The sequence below is a fragment of the Pantherophis guttatus genome, chromosome 3, assembly GCF_059756535.1.
Source record: "Pantherophis guttatus breed Tessera chromosome 3, ASM5975653v1, whole genome shotgun sequence".
Classification (NCBI taxonomy): Eukaryota; Metazoa; Chordata; class Lepidosauria; order Squamata; family Colubridae; genus Pantherophis; species Pantherophis guttatus.
This window is the reverse complement of record NC_142065.1, coordinates 58,037,004-58,052,678: the sequence shown is the minus strand read 5'-3', so window position 1 is coordinate 58,052,678 and position 15,675 is coordinate 58,037,004. Positions and strand designations below refer to the sequence as shown.

General features: G+C 39.0%; 1 protein-coding gene across 3 annotated transcripts in view; it reads right to left on the bottom strand.

The window, feature by feature from the left end:
* Nucleotides 1-15,675, bottom strand: part of ZSWIM5 (zinc finger SWIM-type containing 5) — a 130,099-nt gene that overhangs the window by 44,213 nt on the left and 70,211 nt on the right. The window contains exon 1 of one of the 3 annotated variants that reach the window (XM_087889675.1): nucleotides 2,322-2,400. The exons of the other annotated variants lie outside the window; for them this stretch is intronic. Coding sequence (XP_087745801.1) covers nucleotides 2,322-2,385 — 64 coding nt within the window. The 5' untranslated portion in view covers nucleotides 2,386-2,400. Of the gene's footprint in view, nucleotides 1-2,321; nucleotides 2,401-15,675 lie in introns of those variants that run through there. 3 annotated transcript variants of the gene reach the window in all.

Below are 15,675 nucleotides of genomic sequence, written 5' to 3'. Positions count from 1 at the left end.
GAATCATGAGTGACCTTTTTCCTCTCCTTAAATGCATTATCCTTCCAGGCCAAAACAAATTTCAATCCTAAAACTTCCAGGACCTTTTTCGAGAGTGATTGGCCTGTGAATAAAACAACCTCCAATGTCTTATCTTTCGGATAACCAAGTCTGTGTAAGAGAAATGAACAAATGAGGGCAGTGAGGGAACTAACAATGCTAGAGAGATGTGTGCAGGTTCTGTAAGAAAAAAAAATTATTATGATCCAAAATCAAAATTTTATACTTTCCTGATCTGAAAAATAGGAAAGAAAATTTGTAAAAAAAAATAATTTCAATGTACAAATATTTACATGGGCTAATAGAATAGGAGAAACCTTTATACTTTTTTTTCCAAGAAAAAAGGCCTACCCACCACTAATTACTGCGTTCCATTCATTGTCTAGCGATCACATTTCATTCCCAAAGCTAATCAGCTCCTAATTTCTATGAATTACTTTAAGCCAACCCATATTGTGTAAAAGCATACCCGTATATGCTCATTTGTGGTATGGTTATAATAAGTCTATGCTGGCATAGTGAAGAACTGAATAAGCAACATTCTAGAGAGCAGATTAATGGCTCCAGCCAACTGAAACTGACAATTGCTCTATCCCTGACCTTGCAGTTGGAAAGAAGATGGGCTCATGAACTCATTTCCACATGACAATGCTCCTGCAAAGTGATTTGCTTGCCTCTGAGAGCCGTGGAGAGTTCTTCTCACAGCCCTGCCCTCCCCAACTCACTGAAAGCAGCTCAGTAACAGTCTTTTGTGTTACAAGTGCAAGAAAAGGCTCTGTGGAAGATGCATGCAATTAAACCTGTTTTTCTTGCAGCTCCTCTAAATCAGAGATTCCCCAGGCAGGTGTTGCTACACACAAAGAGGTGGGGGGGGGGAATAAATTTTATTCTTTGCAATATAACATATCCTCTTTTACTTCTCAAAAGAGAAGGGAACGGGGGGAGGGGGGGAGATAGAGAGAAGTAAATATTATCATTTCTCAAACACAGGGACAAGTTTGGTTTCACCAAAATCCACAACAAAGAAAAGTAAGCTCATATCTGTATATGCATTCTCCCTCAGAAAGCTATGTTTTTTTCAAGGCAATTGGACCTTTGGACAGGGAGGAACAGAAGCAGAAAAGGTATTTTTTTTCCTCCCTTCAGCAAAAGAGGAGACCGCTTTGATTTGGGAATAATGCTGATGCAGCAAAATATGGAGGCATTTCATTAACTTTGCAATTGTCTTTCCTATTCCTCCCTCCTGCTCCACATTATTTGGCACCAATGTCCAAGTCAGGATTCTGCTCTACTGAAAAAAGGAAACAATAAATAAATCACCCAGATGGAAAAATCCAACAAAGAAAAAATAGGAACCTGATTACAAAGCTTTTGGGTTTTGTTTTGTTTTTAGACTTTCCAACCTGCCTCGCGTAACATTTTAAAACAAAATGCTGCATTTCGGAAAGCAACGCACACAACAGATTGAAGGGAGAAGGAAACACCCCACATGTTTAGGTGAACAGCCATGTTCGCAATGGAATGAAACAGCACAGAGTTGCCTTGAAATGAAAGATTCTAAATTGGCTTGTTTATATTAGAGGTCGCCATAAAGTTCTCCCGAGCAGCTGAATAAGCTGCAGGGATGTTCTTCTTGCCATCTGTTCCTTTCCCAGAACACCTCCTGCAAATCAAGAGTCAGTCTGCTAGTTTCTATTCCTGTTAACCTCTAATCACCCACAAGGGCCCTTCTTCGCTTTGCTCTTTATCTGCGCCAGCTAATGCGTGAAGTGGTCTTCGCTTCCCATCTGTTCCAGCATTAGTAGAGTTAAAGAACAATGCAGCTAGCCTGGTTTAAGCATTCACTTACACAGATGCCCTAGTATTAACTCAATTTCTCACTGTTTGTTACTATTATCCATACAGGATTTGGAATGTTTGCTAATTTGGAAGCCAAATAATAGTATTTTTTTCCCCATTGGCCAGCTTAGAACTCTCTGTACTTCTTTCCAGTAAAACAAATCAAACCCTAAAAATCCACCATATCCATTTGAGGCAAATTATTAGAAGAATGTATTAGAACATGTTTTAACAAAAGCCCTGAGCTATCTCCAGTTTTTCCAGTCTGGATCCAGGCAACAGCCAACCTAGCATCTACTAGGCTGTCATTCCTTAGTGAAATGGGTCATTAATCTTCCCATGCCTGCTTTTCAGATACCAAATTCATGCAACCATGGTCGTCGTGAAAGAAAAATTAAATTAAAAATCTTTTCAAAAAGGCATTGTTTGAGAAAAGCACTGACCATGAAACAGGACTTTCTTCTCCTGCCTGCTGCTCCTATCAGAGGAAACTGTCCGCAGAATCATGCCACAAATCTTTGATCACATTAACAGTGGACAATATTTGTATTCTTCCTTTGTAGTAAACCAAACAACCTACAAATTTGAAAGGAATTAAATAGCAATTCTTCATAAACACATATACGGTACTTCATCTATAGAAAATCAACCACAGGCATTTTCATTCAATACTATAGCTTTGGATTTATTTATTTATTTATTTATTTACCTCTGACAAGAACAGATGTGTTCAAAACCAATCCAAGACAAGGAATTAAATTTGCAAGCATAAAGCAAATGTGCTTAACTGAAACACCAGTACTGTTCTTTTAAAGCAAAAGTGACCGTGAGTTTTAATGGTGATTGCATGAGGCGGAAAAAAGATATATAGCCGTTTCATAATTATACACACATATTGTGTTAGTTCACCAAGGGATTAAGTATGTCTCTAGGCCACCATGCAGTCAATGTAAGTTACAGTTAGTCCTCAAGTTACGAGGGTAATTGGACCAGAAATTTCCATTGCTGAGTGATGCAAATTGTAAAGCGCAATGTCATATGATCACATTGCTTAGCCTATCCTGGCACTCCCGGTTACTGTTGTTGACCAAATTCCACTGGGTGTTAGCCAAGTCATTCTGAGCTTGGTTCCTCCCAGCTCTGAGCCTTGATTCTTCCAAGGTAAGAGATTGCTTCCCCTTCAGCTTCTCTGCCCTTTGGGCTGCCCTGCATCTTGCCTTGTAATGTGAAAACAGCCATAGAACTGCATGGTTCTGGGGCTGCTTGCCATGCTGTGGCGTCAGGGGCTTCTTGGTGTGTCCCAGTTCTGAGGCTGCAAAAAGCCCCTGAGCCACAACACAGCACAAAGCTGCAGCTTCCCCTAGAAACTTCAACTGCCCCAGCCACATAGCATGGTGTGAAACTGCATTTGCAGCTTACCCCAGCAACGCGGGAAAAGTCGCTGCTGCCCTAGAAATCCCCAAGTGCATGTTGCAAAGCTGCAGTCAGCTTGGGAAACCTCAGTCACCCCAACCCAGTTCCAACTGCAGGCAACCTCCCCGCTCTGTACTGTAAGGCCTCTACCACCAGCACTCCACCACCCCAGCAGACGTTCACTATCTTCTTCCTCCTGCTGCTGATGAGGCATGCCTGCGTTGGCCCTTCACGAGGGAGAGGCTGGTTATGTGAGGCCATCATCCCCAGATCTCACGAGTAAATCATTGTGCACAACCTTGGGAGGAGATCCTCACAAGGTCAGCAGCTGCTGCAGAAAGAGCCAGACTGGACTTGTTTAGTCAACAATAGGAGCAAGAAGATGAAGGTCAACTAGGGCAGCAGGGGCTGTGGAGTGTAGGAGATCAAAGGTCATAGATGGGGGAAGATAGGTGGGTAGGAGGATTTAAAGCTTCCCTGCAGTCATAAGTGTGGGCTGGGTGCCGAGTACTTGAATTTTGAGCCTGTGACCAGGATGTGTATGCTGCAGATTCCATAACTTCAGGACACTCAAAATTCAAGTTCTACACAGATCAATCTGAGTGAAGCCTGGATTGACTACAAGAAAACCTATGACTCAATGTCCCAAAGGTGCTTTTCCAAAAGGATGGAAATGGATCCCCATCCCATTGGATGGGAAATGAAGCATTTCAAAGGAAAAAGAAACCCAAGAAAATCCAGTTGCCTTTTGGTAAAGCACCTTTGGGACAACTATGACTTGGATGATTGAGAATCTCCATTAGACACTAAGACTCAATGCCACACACATGGATCTGAGAATGCCTGGCACTTTACAATGTTAATAGGACACTAAGGATCGTCCTCAAAAAATCAATCGGAGTGTAGAAGACAACATTGGAAGTCAACTCAAGACAGTTTATAGAAGCAGCTATCAAGTGTGGTATATACCAAGGTGATCCACTGTCCCTGCCGCTGTTTTGCATAGCCAGATGCTCACAAGGACTGGGTACAGATACAAGTTCAAGAGCAGAACTACCATTAACCACCTCCTCTACATGGATGACATCAAACTGTATGCTAAGAGTGAATGAGACATTGACCCGCTGATCCACTTGACACAATTCCAAGAGGACATTGGGATGTCATTCAAGCTGGAGAAGTGTGGCCTAATGGTAGTCAAGAGAGGGAAGGTAGTTAAGATTAATGGGATGGAACTACCAGCAGGCCACATGGCAGAAATACAAATGAGAACCCTCAAACTCCCAGGTCTTTGGTAGTGCGCTCAAAAATGAACTTACCATCCGTGTGGGTGAAAAGGGATTTCTTATATATATAATAAAATTTCATTAGTGATTTTAATTGCAATAGTAAAATCTAATACAAACTAAAAGAAAGAATAAAAACAATGAATGAGAAGAGCAAATAGAAGAAAATAGAAAATGAATTTATAAAACGATTTCCCATTTCATCACAAGTAGAAACAGTTTTTGTAACTGTTCACCCTTTCTTAGTTTTCAACCAATGATCTCTTTATCCCATCTTCCATCTCTTCTCCATAAAGCACATTTTCAGTCCTAGTGACAGCAGAAACGTAACCAGAAAAAACATCTTATTTTAACTTTGATCAGATAGCCAAGTTTATATTCCTTCTTTTTAGTTCTAACAGTCTTAATCTTTAGTCCATTCATATAATGTTGTACAGTTTGATTTTTTTTTCATTTCGTCTTTGTCTCTTCTCACAAAATTCTTCATAACTTTAACAAGTCCTGCAGGAGAAGGGCGGTCTATAAATTTGATAATTTGATAACAAGACCTTTTTTTTTGTAAATACAGAATAAAAAATATACAGGTCATTGTCTGGGTTTATTGTTTGTATTTCCCTTTTGATTTTTAAAACATCAACTAGGTTTCTTAAGGTACTAAATTATTTCCCACAAAACTATTCTTCCAAAGAGGAAAGAAAACTTCTTTTTTAAAAGAAGTACTACATAAAATATCCATGCAACAGTTAAAATATATAAAGCTAGTTCAGTAAACTTTGACAAAGGGACTTTATAGTTTGATAAAGTTTAATAAAAATATCATAAATATTGCAAATAAATTAAAATTCAATTTTTAAAATCTGTTTCATTCTAATGATGAATCATTTACAACATTGCCGACAAATATGTTGTCTATAGTGTTATTTAACATCAATATGAAGTCAATGGACACAGCTGTAAAGAGTTTGGGAAAAAGATACCCTGAATATGCTGATAAAATTCAGCTCTATTTCTCCTTATATCTGAAACAGGAAAGGCTATGCATGCCCTGAACTGTGTCAAGGTGCAGTCACAGACTGGATGAGAGCCAATAAACTGAATCTATATCCAGAGTAGACTTTCAAGATAGACAGTTTCTAAATAGGGTTGCATTCCTCCATAGGAAAGAGATATAAAATCTTTGGATGCTCCTATAATCTTCATAGTAGTTAGTGTTGTCTAGAACTAATTTCTTGGGCAAGGAATCCCATATTCTAGTTTCAGCTATATCCTATTCTGGATAATCTAGCTACTGCTGTATGTTCATTGCTAACCTCACATTTGGATTACTTTGAGTTTTTCTTGTTTCTGGTCTGGAGATTTCAGTTGATGTTTAGGTTTGGGGTACCTGGCCAAGCCAAGGGCATATGACACCTGAAGTGCTGAAGAAACTGCATTGGCTACCAGTTAGATGAAAAAAAACACGTGTTTCAATATTCTTTGTATGCATATAAAGCCCTGATCATCTTTGGACCAAGACAATTGATACATTGTCTGCTCTTTTACAAAGTGTTCACTATTTATACAGGAAGGAGCTACTGAATGCCCATGACCCAGAATTTGTAAGCTACCATATTGTGGTCACTAATGAATGGACATATTGTCTTTAGAATGTTTATTCATTTTAATATGTGTCTCATATTTTTACAGTTATTCTATTGTTTTTACAAAAATATGATAGAAACAGCACAGGAAAACAGTTTTGAAGTTTTTCAAGTAGAAAATCACAATTTCCGAATCTCTTATAACTGAGGCAAGGATGATTGCCAAGTCCAACCTGGAAGCACTCTGGAATTGTAGAGTAAATATTTTATTTTGCTCAGTTCAAGAACTGTCAAAAACTAAGACCATTTCCTTTCTCCTTGAACTGTTCCAAGAATTTGTTCAGGACCTGCCTAGTATCAGAAACCCGATCTGAAGAAAAAAAAGAGTTATGTCTGCTTAATCCTATTAATGGTTCATAGTAGTCTCTTTGTATTTATTTTCTCAGTTTGTAATCTGTGTTCTTTACTACCTTTGTTTTCCACATGCCATTCTTAACCTCTTTTCAGCAAGATAGTCTCCCTCCTTTATCTGCAATTTTTCAGGCTTTTTGTTTTATTTGACATAGTAGACCATATTTATCAATTGCCTTTACCTAGAATAACTTTGCTACAGCCTGGGTAAAATTCTTTTGAGCTGAATTCAATTCCTAATGAATTCATGTGTTGCCAAAAATATCTCCATAAATAATGTAAAAGTAATTTTCACTAATTTCAAGGATCCTTCCTTCCTTCCCGCCCTCCCGCCCTCCCTCCCTCTGATATTTCTTTATGATCTCTCATTCAAACATAAAGAAATCTAAAAATACTTAGCATTTTGAGATCAGTCAAGGTTGGCTAGAAAAACCAAGTACACTCCAGACAGTGGTTCCTCATGAACAAATTGCATAAATGGAAAAGTTTTTGCAGTCAGTTTAGGATTGAGCTGCTGGAAGTCCTGGGATTCCATCTATTCTCCTAACTGTGGTGGACATTAAGCTTTGTTTCCCCCATTTCTTAATCATTTTGGGAAGTAACTAATTTATAGAAGAGAGATTTCCTTTGAAAAAAAAAACAAGACTGCTTCCAGTGAGTTAAACCATCTTTCAAGATTATGAAAAACAAGAAAGAAATACTTTAAGGATCCAAGTATTTTCTACAAAAAGCTTAAATAAGGGAAGATGTAAGGAAATTTTAAAACAGACAAGGGGTCAGTCTTTTTTGTTTATTTTTCTATATTATTTTTATCTTTTTTTACTTTTGACAATGATGCTTTGATATAAATTTTCAATGTTAATTAAAGACACCAGTTTGGTGTGGGAAGACTTTTTATTTATACTTAAAAAGTACATTTAATTTCCAGAATCTACATAACAAAAGATAAGGTAAAGAATCAGATTGTGATATTAAGTTTCCATGGAGATGTGATGCCTGCATGGTTGAAACTATTGAGAGCTACTAAAACAAAAGTGTCCACACTATAAAATGGTAATAAAGAAAAAAAGGCTTGTCTTTTTACTTTGCCTGCTTTGGATTATCCAAAGTAGTTATCTTTGGATTACTACTTTGAAATGGCTGCTAGAAAATTGGCAAATAGGGCAGGAGGGTCTTACTAGAGCAATCTGCAGAAAAAATAATTACACAGATACACTTCAGAAATTTTAACAGATAACAAAATATATGCTTTTGAAAAGAGAATAGATGAAAATTTTTTAAAGAGGAGATGAAAGAAGATGGAAAGAAGATGGAAAGTTCTATAAAGCAAGTATATGAAGAGATAAAACAAATCAAGGATAGAATAGAAATTTTAGAAAGTAAGTCACCAAAAATGTTTGTATACAAATAAATACACTAATTCAGAAGGTTTTAAAGAACAACTGGAAGTCAGAGGCTTTTATTTTGGGACTAATAGATAGACAGCTAGGAAAGAAACCATGGAACTACATAAGACAACTGCAGTGATGTTACTATATGCTCAAACATTTTGGACCAGTTAGTGAAGATGATGGAGCTTGTAGAGATGACTAAACAGACTTCTTTGATTAGAGGAAGAACAATATCTAAATTTATGATTCACTGAAAACGTCTTATAGTCTTTTTGCATGAAACAGAAACAAATACATTTATAATTTGTTGCTTTAATGAAGAAAAAAGTGGATGATAGAAAAAAGTGAATTTTTGTATAGTCATAAAGTAAGAGATATTTGCTCAAAGGAAATCTGAAGCTTTTTCTATTTGTTTTTATCTTTTCTTTCTTTGTTTTCTTTATTTCTGTATTATTTTGTGTTAGTTTTTAGGTTTTATTTAAAACTTTTAATACAATTTATATTTTAAAAAAGCATAAAACACCACACACCTAAAAAGAAAACAAATTAATATTGGAAACCATGATTAACTAAATATGCATATAAATATCTTGATGGGAACAATCAGGAAAAAATGAGCAACATGAAGCTTAAAACAGAATAGCCCCTCCCCCAAAATATTAGAGCATTCTATTAAACAGCTAAACCAGCTAAATGACCAAAAGTGAACTAAAGAGGATGTAAAAATTAGTTTTCTATGACCCCCAAAGCCAATGGAAGTTCAAGATCAGTTTCTCTATACAAGATATTTCAAGGCAGGCAATTACAACATTTCTGAAATAAGCAGTTTCTTGCAAAAAATCACTCCCTTCATCCCCAATAAAACACCCAGACACAAACTGAGCAATGTGATATATGCAGTACAATGCAGTGAGATATTTACAGATCTGTACATTGGAGAAATAAAACAACCACTTCACAAACGGGTGGCACAACATTGGAGAACAAGCCCATCAGGACAAGATTCAGCACACATCTGCATCTGAAAGACAAAGATCACTCTTTTGATGACAGCAAAGTCCACATTCTGGAGATAGAGGACTTGCTGGTTTGAAAGGAAGGTCAAAGAAGCCATCTACATTAAGATGAACAGCCCTCTCACAACACAGGGGGAGGAATTGACAACACCTATATCCTGGTTACAACACAGTCCTTTCAGCAGTTCCAAGAAGGTTCCACACACATTTGCACTATTCAGGTGACCCTGAGGGCACAGATAAACCTCCATATGGCCTCAACAACTCTCAGAAAGAGTGCTGACGATCAGATGATTGCAAGGAATATAAATCCTTCTATCCTCCATTATTCAGTCAGAACTCAAGAAGCTTCTTGGATGAGAAATGAAATCTTCAAGGATTCTTACCTTTCAAGTTCTGTCGCTTTCCTCGCCATTGTGTCCAGGGAAACACGCTGTAAAAGAAAACCTTATCACAAGTTTGAGAAGTTTGATTGACCGCGTGAGAAGGCTTTTTTTTACAGCATGTCACCCTGGACACAACGGTGAGGAAAGCGACGGAGCTTGAAAGGTAATACCTGCATCCCACTTCTCGTCCGCTCCACCTGGCACCCCCAAGTTGCATCCTTAAAGGGGGCAGATGGCTAAGCAAGGGGCAGGAGCCCTGCCATGCCCGGCAAGGGGGGGGAGGGAAGAGATGGCAAGGGGAGCCACATCTCGCTCCATGCGTCTTACTTCTCCCCTGCCCCACCTGCCATCCCGCTCGATAAAGAGACGACAGGGAAGGGAAGCAGCCAGGCTGCTGTTGCCATTGGGGTGGGGTGGGATGTGTTGGGCCACTCGGCTGGTATGAAGAACAGGGAGGAGAGGGCATGTCCCACCCTTCCCCCCGGCCTCGCCTCAACTCATTTTGTTTGCGCGGCAAGCAACCAGAGGAAATGGCGGGACCGGCTGCGCATGCGTGGGGGTGGCTTTTATTATCGCATGCGCTGAAAAGCCCAATTGGGCTTATTATCCGGATAGGCAGGGCCGGATTTTCCTATAGGCTAACTAGGCTTCAGCCTAGGGCCTCAAGATCAAGAGGGGCCTACACAGTGGTGGGATTCTGGGGGTTCTAGGGGGTTCGGCCGAGCCCTTTGTTAAATTGCTGGCTCGCCCACCCCTCGCCTCCCACCCGCGCGGCGCCAGCCTACCGTAGCCAGGGGTAGGCAATTGTGGCTCTTTTACAACCTGTGGACTTCAACTTCCAGAATTCCTGAGACAGCTTGGCTGTCTCAGGAATTCTGGGAGTTGAAGGCCACAGGTTGTAAAAGAGCCACAATTGCCCACCCCTTCCCTAGCCTGAGTTCCGCTGCCTGGGATCCACGTGGGCTGCCACGTGGTTTCCCACCGGCTCCGGATGCAAGAGAGCAGGATGGAGAAAGCAGCTTCCCTGCCTTCACTCACCCTCACTCTCTGCTCTGTTGGATCGCCGGCCGTTCGCTTACCCTGCTCACTCCCCATCTATTTCTGCCTCCGATGGCTAGAGGAAAAAAAAACTTCAAATTCTTGCTGTGGGGCTTCAAAGGGCCGCCCTAGAGCCAGTGGTGCAGCCGAACCCATTGTTAAATTGCTGGCTTGCCCCTCCCCTCCGCACCACTATTTATTGCCAATAAATAGTGGTGGGCGAGGGGCGGGGGAGCCAGCAATTTAACAAAGGGTTCGGTGGTTTTTTTTGTAATTTTATTGGCCCACGGAGCTTCAGCAGAGGCTAATTGGCCTCCCGGCTCTCAGCTGATTTGTCTCAGCTGTTTTGTTCAGGGCTCTTCTGCTTCGGTGCAAAGAGTGCTGATTTTTTTCCCCTAACCTATGCTGAGAAACGAAACTGAAACTGTTTTGCTGTTGCTGCAAGGTTGGAAAATTAGGCAGGCAGAATTCTTTTCTTTTTCCTCACCAAAAAAGGTAGGTGCAAACAATGGGAAATTTAGGGAAAAAGAGGAGAGTTCATTTTAAAACACAAAAGAAAAAAAGCTCTATTTAACTAGGGAATTGTAATAATTGAGATACTATTAATTGTATATTTCTGAAAGCAGAAATGGTTAAGTTGTGGTTTGGAGGAATATATGGGGGAAATTATTTGGTTTATTATTATTGGTAAATATAATTAATTGATTTGTAAGAAACTGGATTGCATGGAAATAATTGGAATATTCATGTTCATATTGATTAATATACAAAAAAGGTAGTTATATAACTAATTGATTTATATTAAAATGTTGAATTTATATTAAACAACTAATATTACATAATTAACCAATGTGAGGATGGATATAAAAATAGATGACAATGGGAAGGGGTATAATATAGAATAGAAGGGAAAAATTGAATTTGATTAAGATTAGAGATGAGGATGAAGGGTAATATTGGTTTTTTACAAAAATAGATGAGGAATAAATATGGCAAAAAGGAAATATAGAAATTGTAAATTTAATTGAAATGACTAAACACTGTTTAAATTTGTGAACCGGCCAAATACTCTGTTCAAAGAAAATACATTGTATGTTTGTATGTGTGTTTCTAATTATTGTTATTTATTCATATTTGTTCTCTTTTATTCTTTAAAGTTTAACAATTCATTCTTTATCTTAATATCTTTATATCTGTTTGGGGTTGGCTTTCTTCCCTTTCATCTTTTTTATTGTACAGCAATCTTTCTCCTCAAACCTACCACTTCTCTCTTTTCTTTCCTTCTTACTTTCTCTTCCTCCCCCTCTTCTTCTCCTCCCTACTTCCTCTTCCTTTCTCCTTCTCCTCCTCTCTTCCTCCCTCTCTTACCCTCCCTCCTACTCTAATTTCCCTTCCCTTCCTTCATCCTTCTCTATTGCTGTATCCTTTTATGCATACGGACTACTCAGAGGGCTGAAAAAGTTATTTTTGACTGGTCCTCGCACTTTTGACCAGTCCTCGAACTTACGACTGTCCTCACATTTTACGTTTTTGCCCTATCTTGTCACCATGATGAAGAGAACCAGTTGTGAAATGAGTGACATGGTTGTTAAGAATGCTACAATAGGCATAAATGATGACCAGTCATAAGTGCGAAGACTGGTCAAAAGTGCGAGGACCTGTCAGAAATCACTTTTTTCAGCCCTCTGGGTAGTCCTTTTGTGCATATGGACTACTCAGAGGGCTGAAAAAGTTATTTTTGACTGGTCCTCGCACTTTTGACCAGTCCTCGAACTTACGACTGTCCTCACATTTTACGTTTTTGCCCTATCTTGTCACCATGGTGAAGAGAAGCAGTTGTGAAATGAGTGACATGGTTGTTAAGAAAGCTGCACGGGCATAAATGTGAGGATGGTCATAAGTGTGAGGACCAGTCAAAAGTGCGAGGCCCAGTCAGAAATGACTTTTTTCAGCCCTCTGAGTAGTCCCTATGCACATAGCCACGCCCACCTGGTCACATGACGAGCTACCCACGCCTACACAGTCACATGATTGCCAAGCCACACACCCAACTAAGCCACGCCCACAGAACCTGTTGTTAAAAAAATTGAATCCCACCACTGGTGAAAGGGCCTCATAAGTGGAATAGCCTAGGGCCTCTTTTCATCTAAATCCGGCCCTGCGGATAGGTCTTATTTTCGGGAAAACATGGTATGCTTATGCACATGTATGAGAAGCCCTTAGCTATATATATTTGCTATTCAATCAGCCTGAAAAAGGGATGCAGCTGTTTTAAATAGCTGACTTCTTGGCAGTGCTTTTTTTTTTTTTGCAAGCTCACACCTAAACTCCAACAAATTTGGATTGCTTTAACTAAGAACAAAGTGATGTTGTGTTCATGCACAGTCTAACCCTTTCTTTCAAATAACCTTCTAAATAGGTATAATGCTAATATTTATAGGAGTAGGATAGTAGATAAATACCTTTCTACCCAACAGGTATGTAAGAATTTTGCTCTTAACATGACAGATCTGTAATTTAACATGGCCTTCCCTAAACCTAAGGATATGTTGGGACTACATCTTCTCTGGGAATTCTAACAATTATTGTAAACAAATTTAGAGCTGACCTTGGAGAAGGTATTAAAGAATCATTAAGGAGGGACTTAGAGAAGAGTTTTCACAATCCAGAGATTGAAGAAGAAACTCAGAATAACTTGGCTTGGTTTTGTTTACTCTAAAAGAGAGAAATTTGAAGAAGTTTTCATAATTCTGTTATCATACATTGAAACAATAAACTAGCATTCCTGGAACCCCCGTATCTGTTCTTGATTGGCCTACTTCAAAAATCAGATAGTACTGCATAATCCCAATATGTCTGGATAACACCAGGTTGGGGAAGCTGCACATTACATAGATGGAATTTAGTTGGAAAAATTCAATCATTTACTTTGGATTAATAATTTTAATTGCTTTGTTTCTGATAGGTCTCTAATCAAGTAAGCAGCTGATGTCAAGCTTTAAATACATAGCTATTTTATTTGCTATTTCATGGTTGAGTGAGCATATGTCTGAAGAAATAACAAGAGCTGGACAAAGCAAGACTGATTTATAATTTCAGAAACAAAATTTGAGGCCCCCTACATCTATTTCCTAAATGAAGTCTAATTCTCCAAACACATTTCAAATCCTTTAAAAAAATCTGACATGCTTTTCCAGAGAAATAACATGCTGCAGTAAAAGAAATAAATACATAAATAAATAAAATAAATAAGACTTGAGCCCTTTAAAGACTAACGGGTGACTCACAGCACAAGGTATCGTTCATTGCTGAGCTCAAATACATAAAATACATGAGAACAGTATTATCAGCTACAGAATGGCCATGAACAAAATAATTGAACTGATAACTCAAACATCAGCCAATTAAATTATTGGGACTTTTTTTTAATAGATCATAGTTTAAATGGCAGTAGATAGAAATGATCATCTTGTTATACCATGCACATATCCACATATCTCCTGACTCAACAGTGCTTCACTGTTTTTACAGCAGGTTATAAAGGACATGTGTACCTGACGTACATTTCCTCCTATTTCCAAACCACAGCTAACTTCCCATTTAATTGACCAATGTGGAACTTGTGTTTTCTACCTTCTCTTATCACAGGTCCTGCTGAAGGCACAATTTGTCACACTTTGGCAGTAACCATGGTGATGATGCCATCAGGGAGACAGATCTGCCCAGTTCCTAATGGCCGCTTACAGCTGTACCATACATACTTCTTCTCTTTTCCATTGGATCGTCTTCCATGCCTGCTTTTGGTTTGCACTGCTGAACTGATATCTGGCTTCCCAATAACCTTCTTCCATAATGTATGTCAAATGCTCTTGCAAGAGGCACCAATAAAAGTGATAGACTTTGCTCTCAAAAAATTGCACAGATGGTTAACTTTACTGTGAAAGAAAGCTTGATTCTGTCACTGATGTATTGTTAATCACCGTTATAGATTCATAATGTACTTCAATGCAAGAAATTCCAAGAAACCACAACATAGTCATGAGAACAGCTTTTCATCGGAACTCTGTTGGATGCCCAGGAACAATGGTGGACAGTGATATTTCTGCTGTCATTCTAAACAGTGATCTCTGTGCTGCTAATCGGTAACAAGTAGTTGCTGCAATAATCCATCATTCAATCATCCGCCAGATATATTATGGCTTTAGCATGCTAAAACAAAGGGGTTTTGATATGGAAAGAAGCAATGGGGAGCACTGAGAAATCATCCACTAAACTCTCTTCAGTTTCACTCTGATTCCCAGGCATTTCTTTTTATTAGCCAATAAAAGAACTGATACTGGAATTGCCACAAAGACTGCTATCCATCACTGCCTACGCAAGGGTCTCCCTGCTGTCTCCCAAGGTCATTCCCACATACTACCACATCATCTATTTAGTTATTCCTAGCACTGCAGCCTTGGTGAACTTTGCAAGATACACTGGAATAAGCGGGATAGGAAGGTACAAAAGGAAACTGTAGGGAGTAAGAGAGAGGGAGCCAACTCCTTGCTGCTGCAACAACCATACATAGATACAGATTTTGATAGATTTACACCAACAGCTTGGCACTTCTGGAAACTTGAATGTGGCGCAGAACATTTCTTTCAATTGTCCACACTGTCAGATTGCTTCTGCTTTTACCCCACGATGCTCTTAAAGACGGTAATTGGTGCTTGTTTTTTCTTGCCAGGTAGGTGGGAGTAGGAATGCAGGTGGGAAGAGAAAGGAAATCACCAGCAACTGCATCTTATTTTGGTTCACATGAAACAGTCATGAAGGCACCAGTCAGCTCCCTTGTGGTACAGAATAGAGACCAGCTGTGGGGAAAGAATGAATTATGCTGGGGTGCTTTTGTTAATCAAGCTCTCTAGATGGCCCTGCCGTACATTTCCCACAGAAGTTTCTTTACTTAAAAATAATGTCAGTGTGAGCTTTGAATATTGTCGTTTCTAATGTCAGATTGTGTCTTTATTACTTTGCACAGAGAGTGGACTATGCAGAATGCATTAGATTATTGCTGGCCAATGACAACATTAATCACATTGTTTATACTGCTATAAACCAAGCTCATTATTTTCTGAAAACATAAACCCATTGATAGATCCTGGCTGCCTGTTACAGACAATATCCATGGCCCTGATTTTGGAGAAGGAAAAATAATTCCCTAGGATATTGCTGGAATGGAATTAAGTAAATAACTTAAAAAAAATAGGGTTTGTCTGCAGCGCATACAGTAC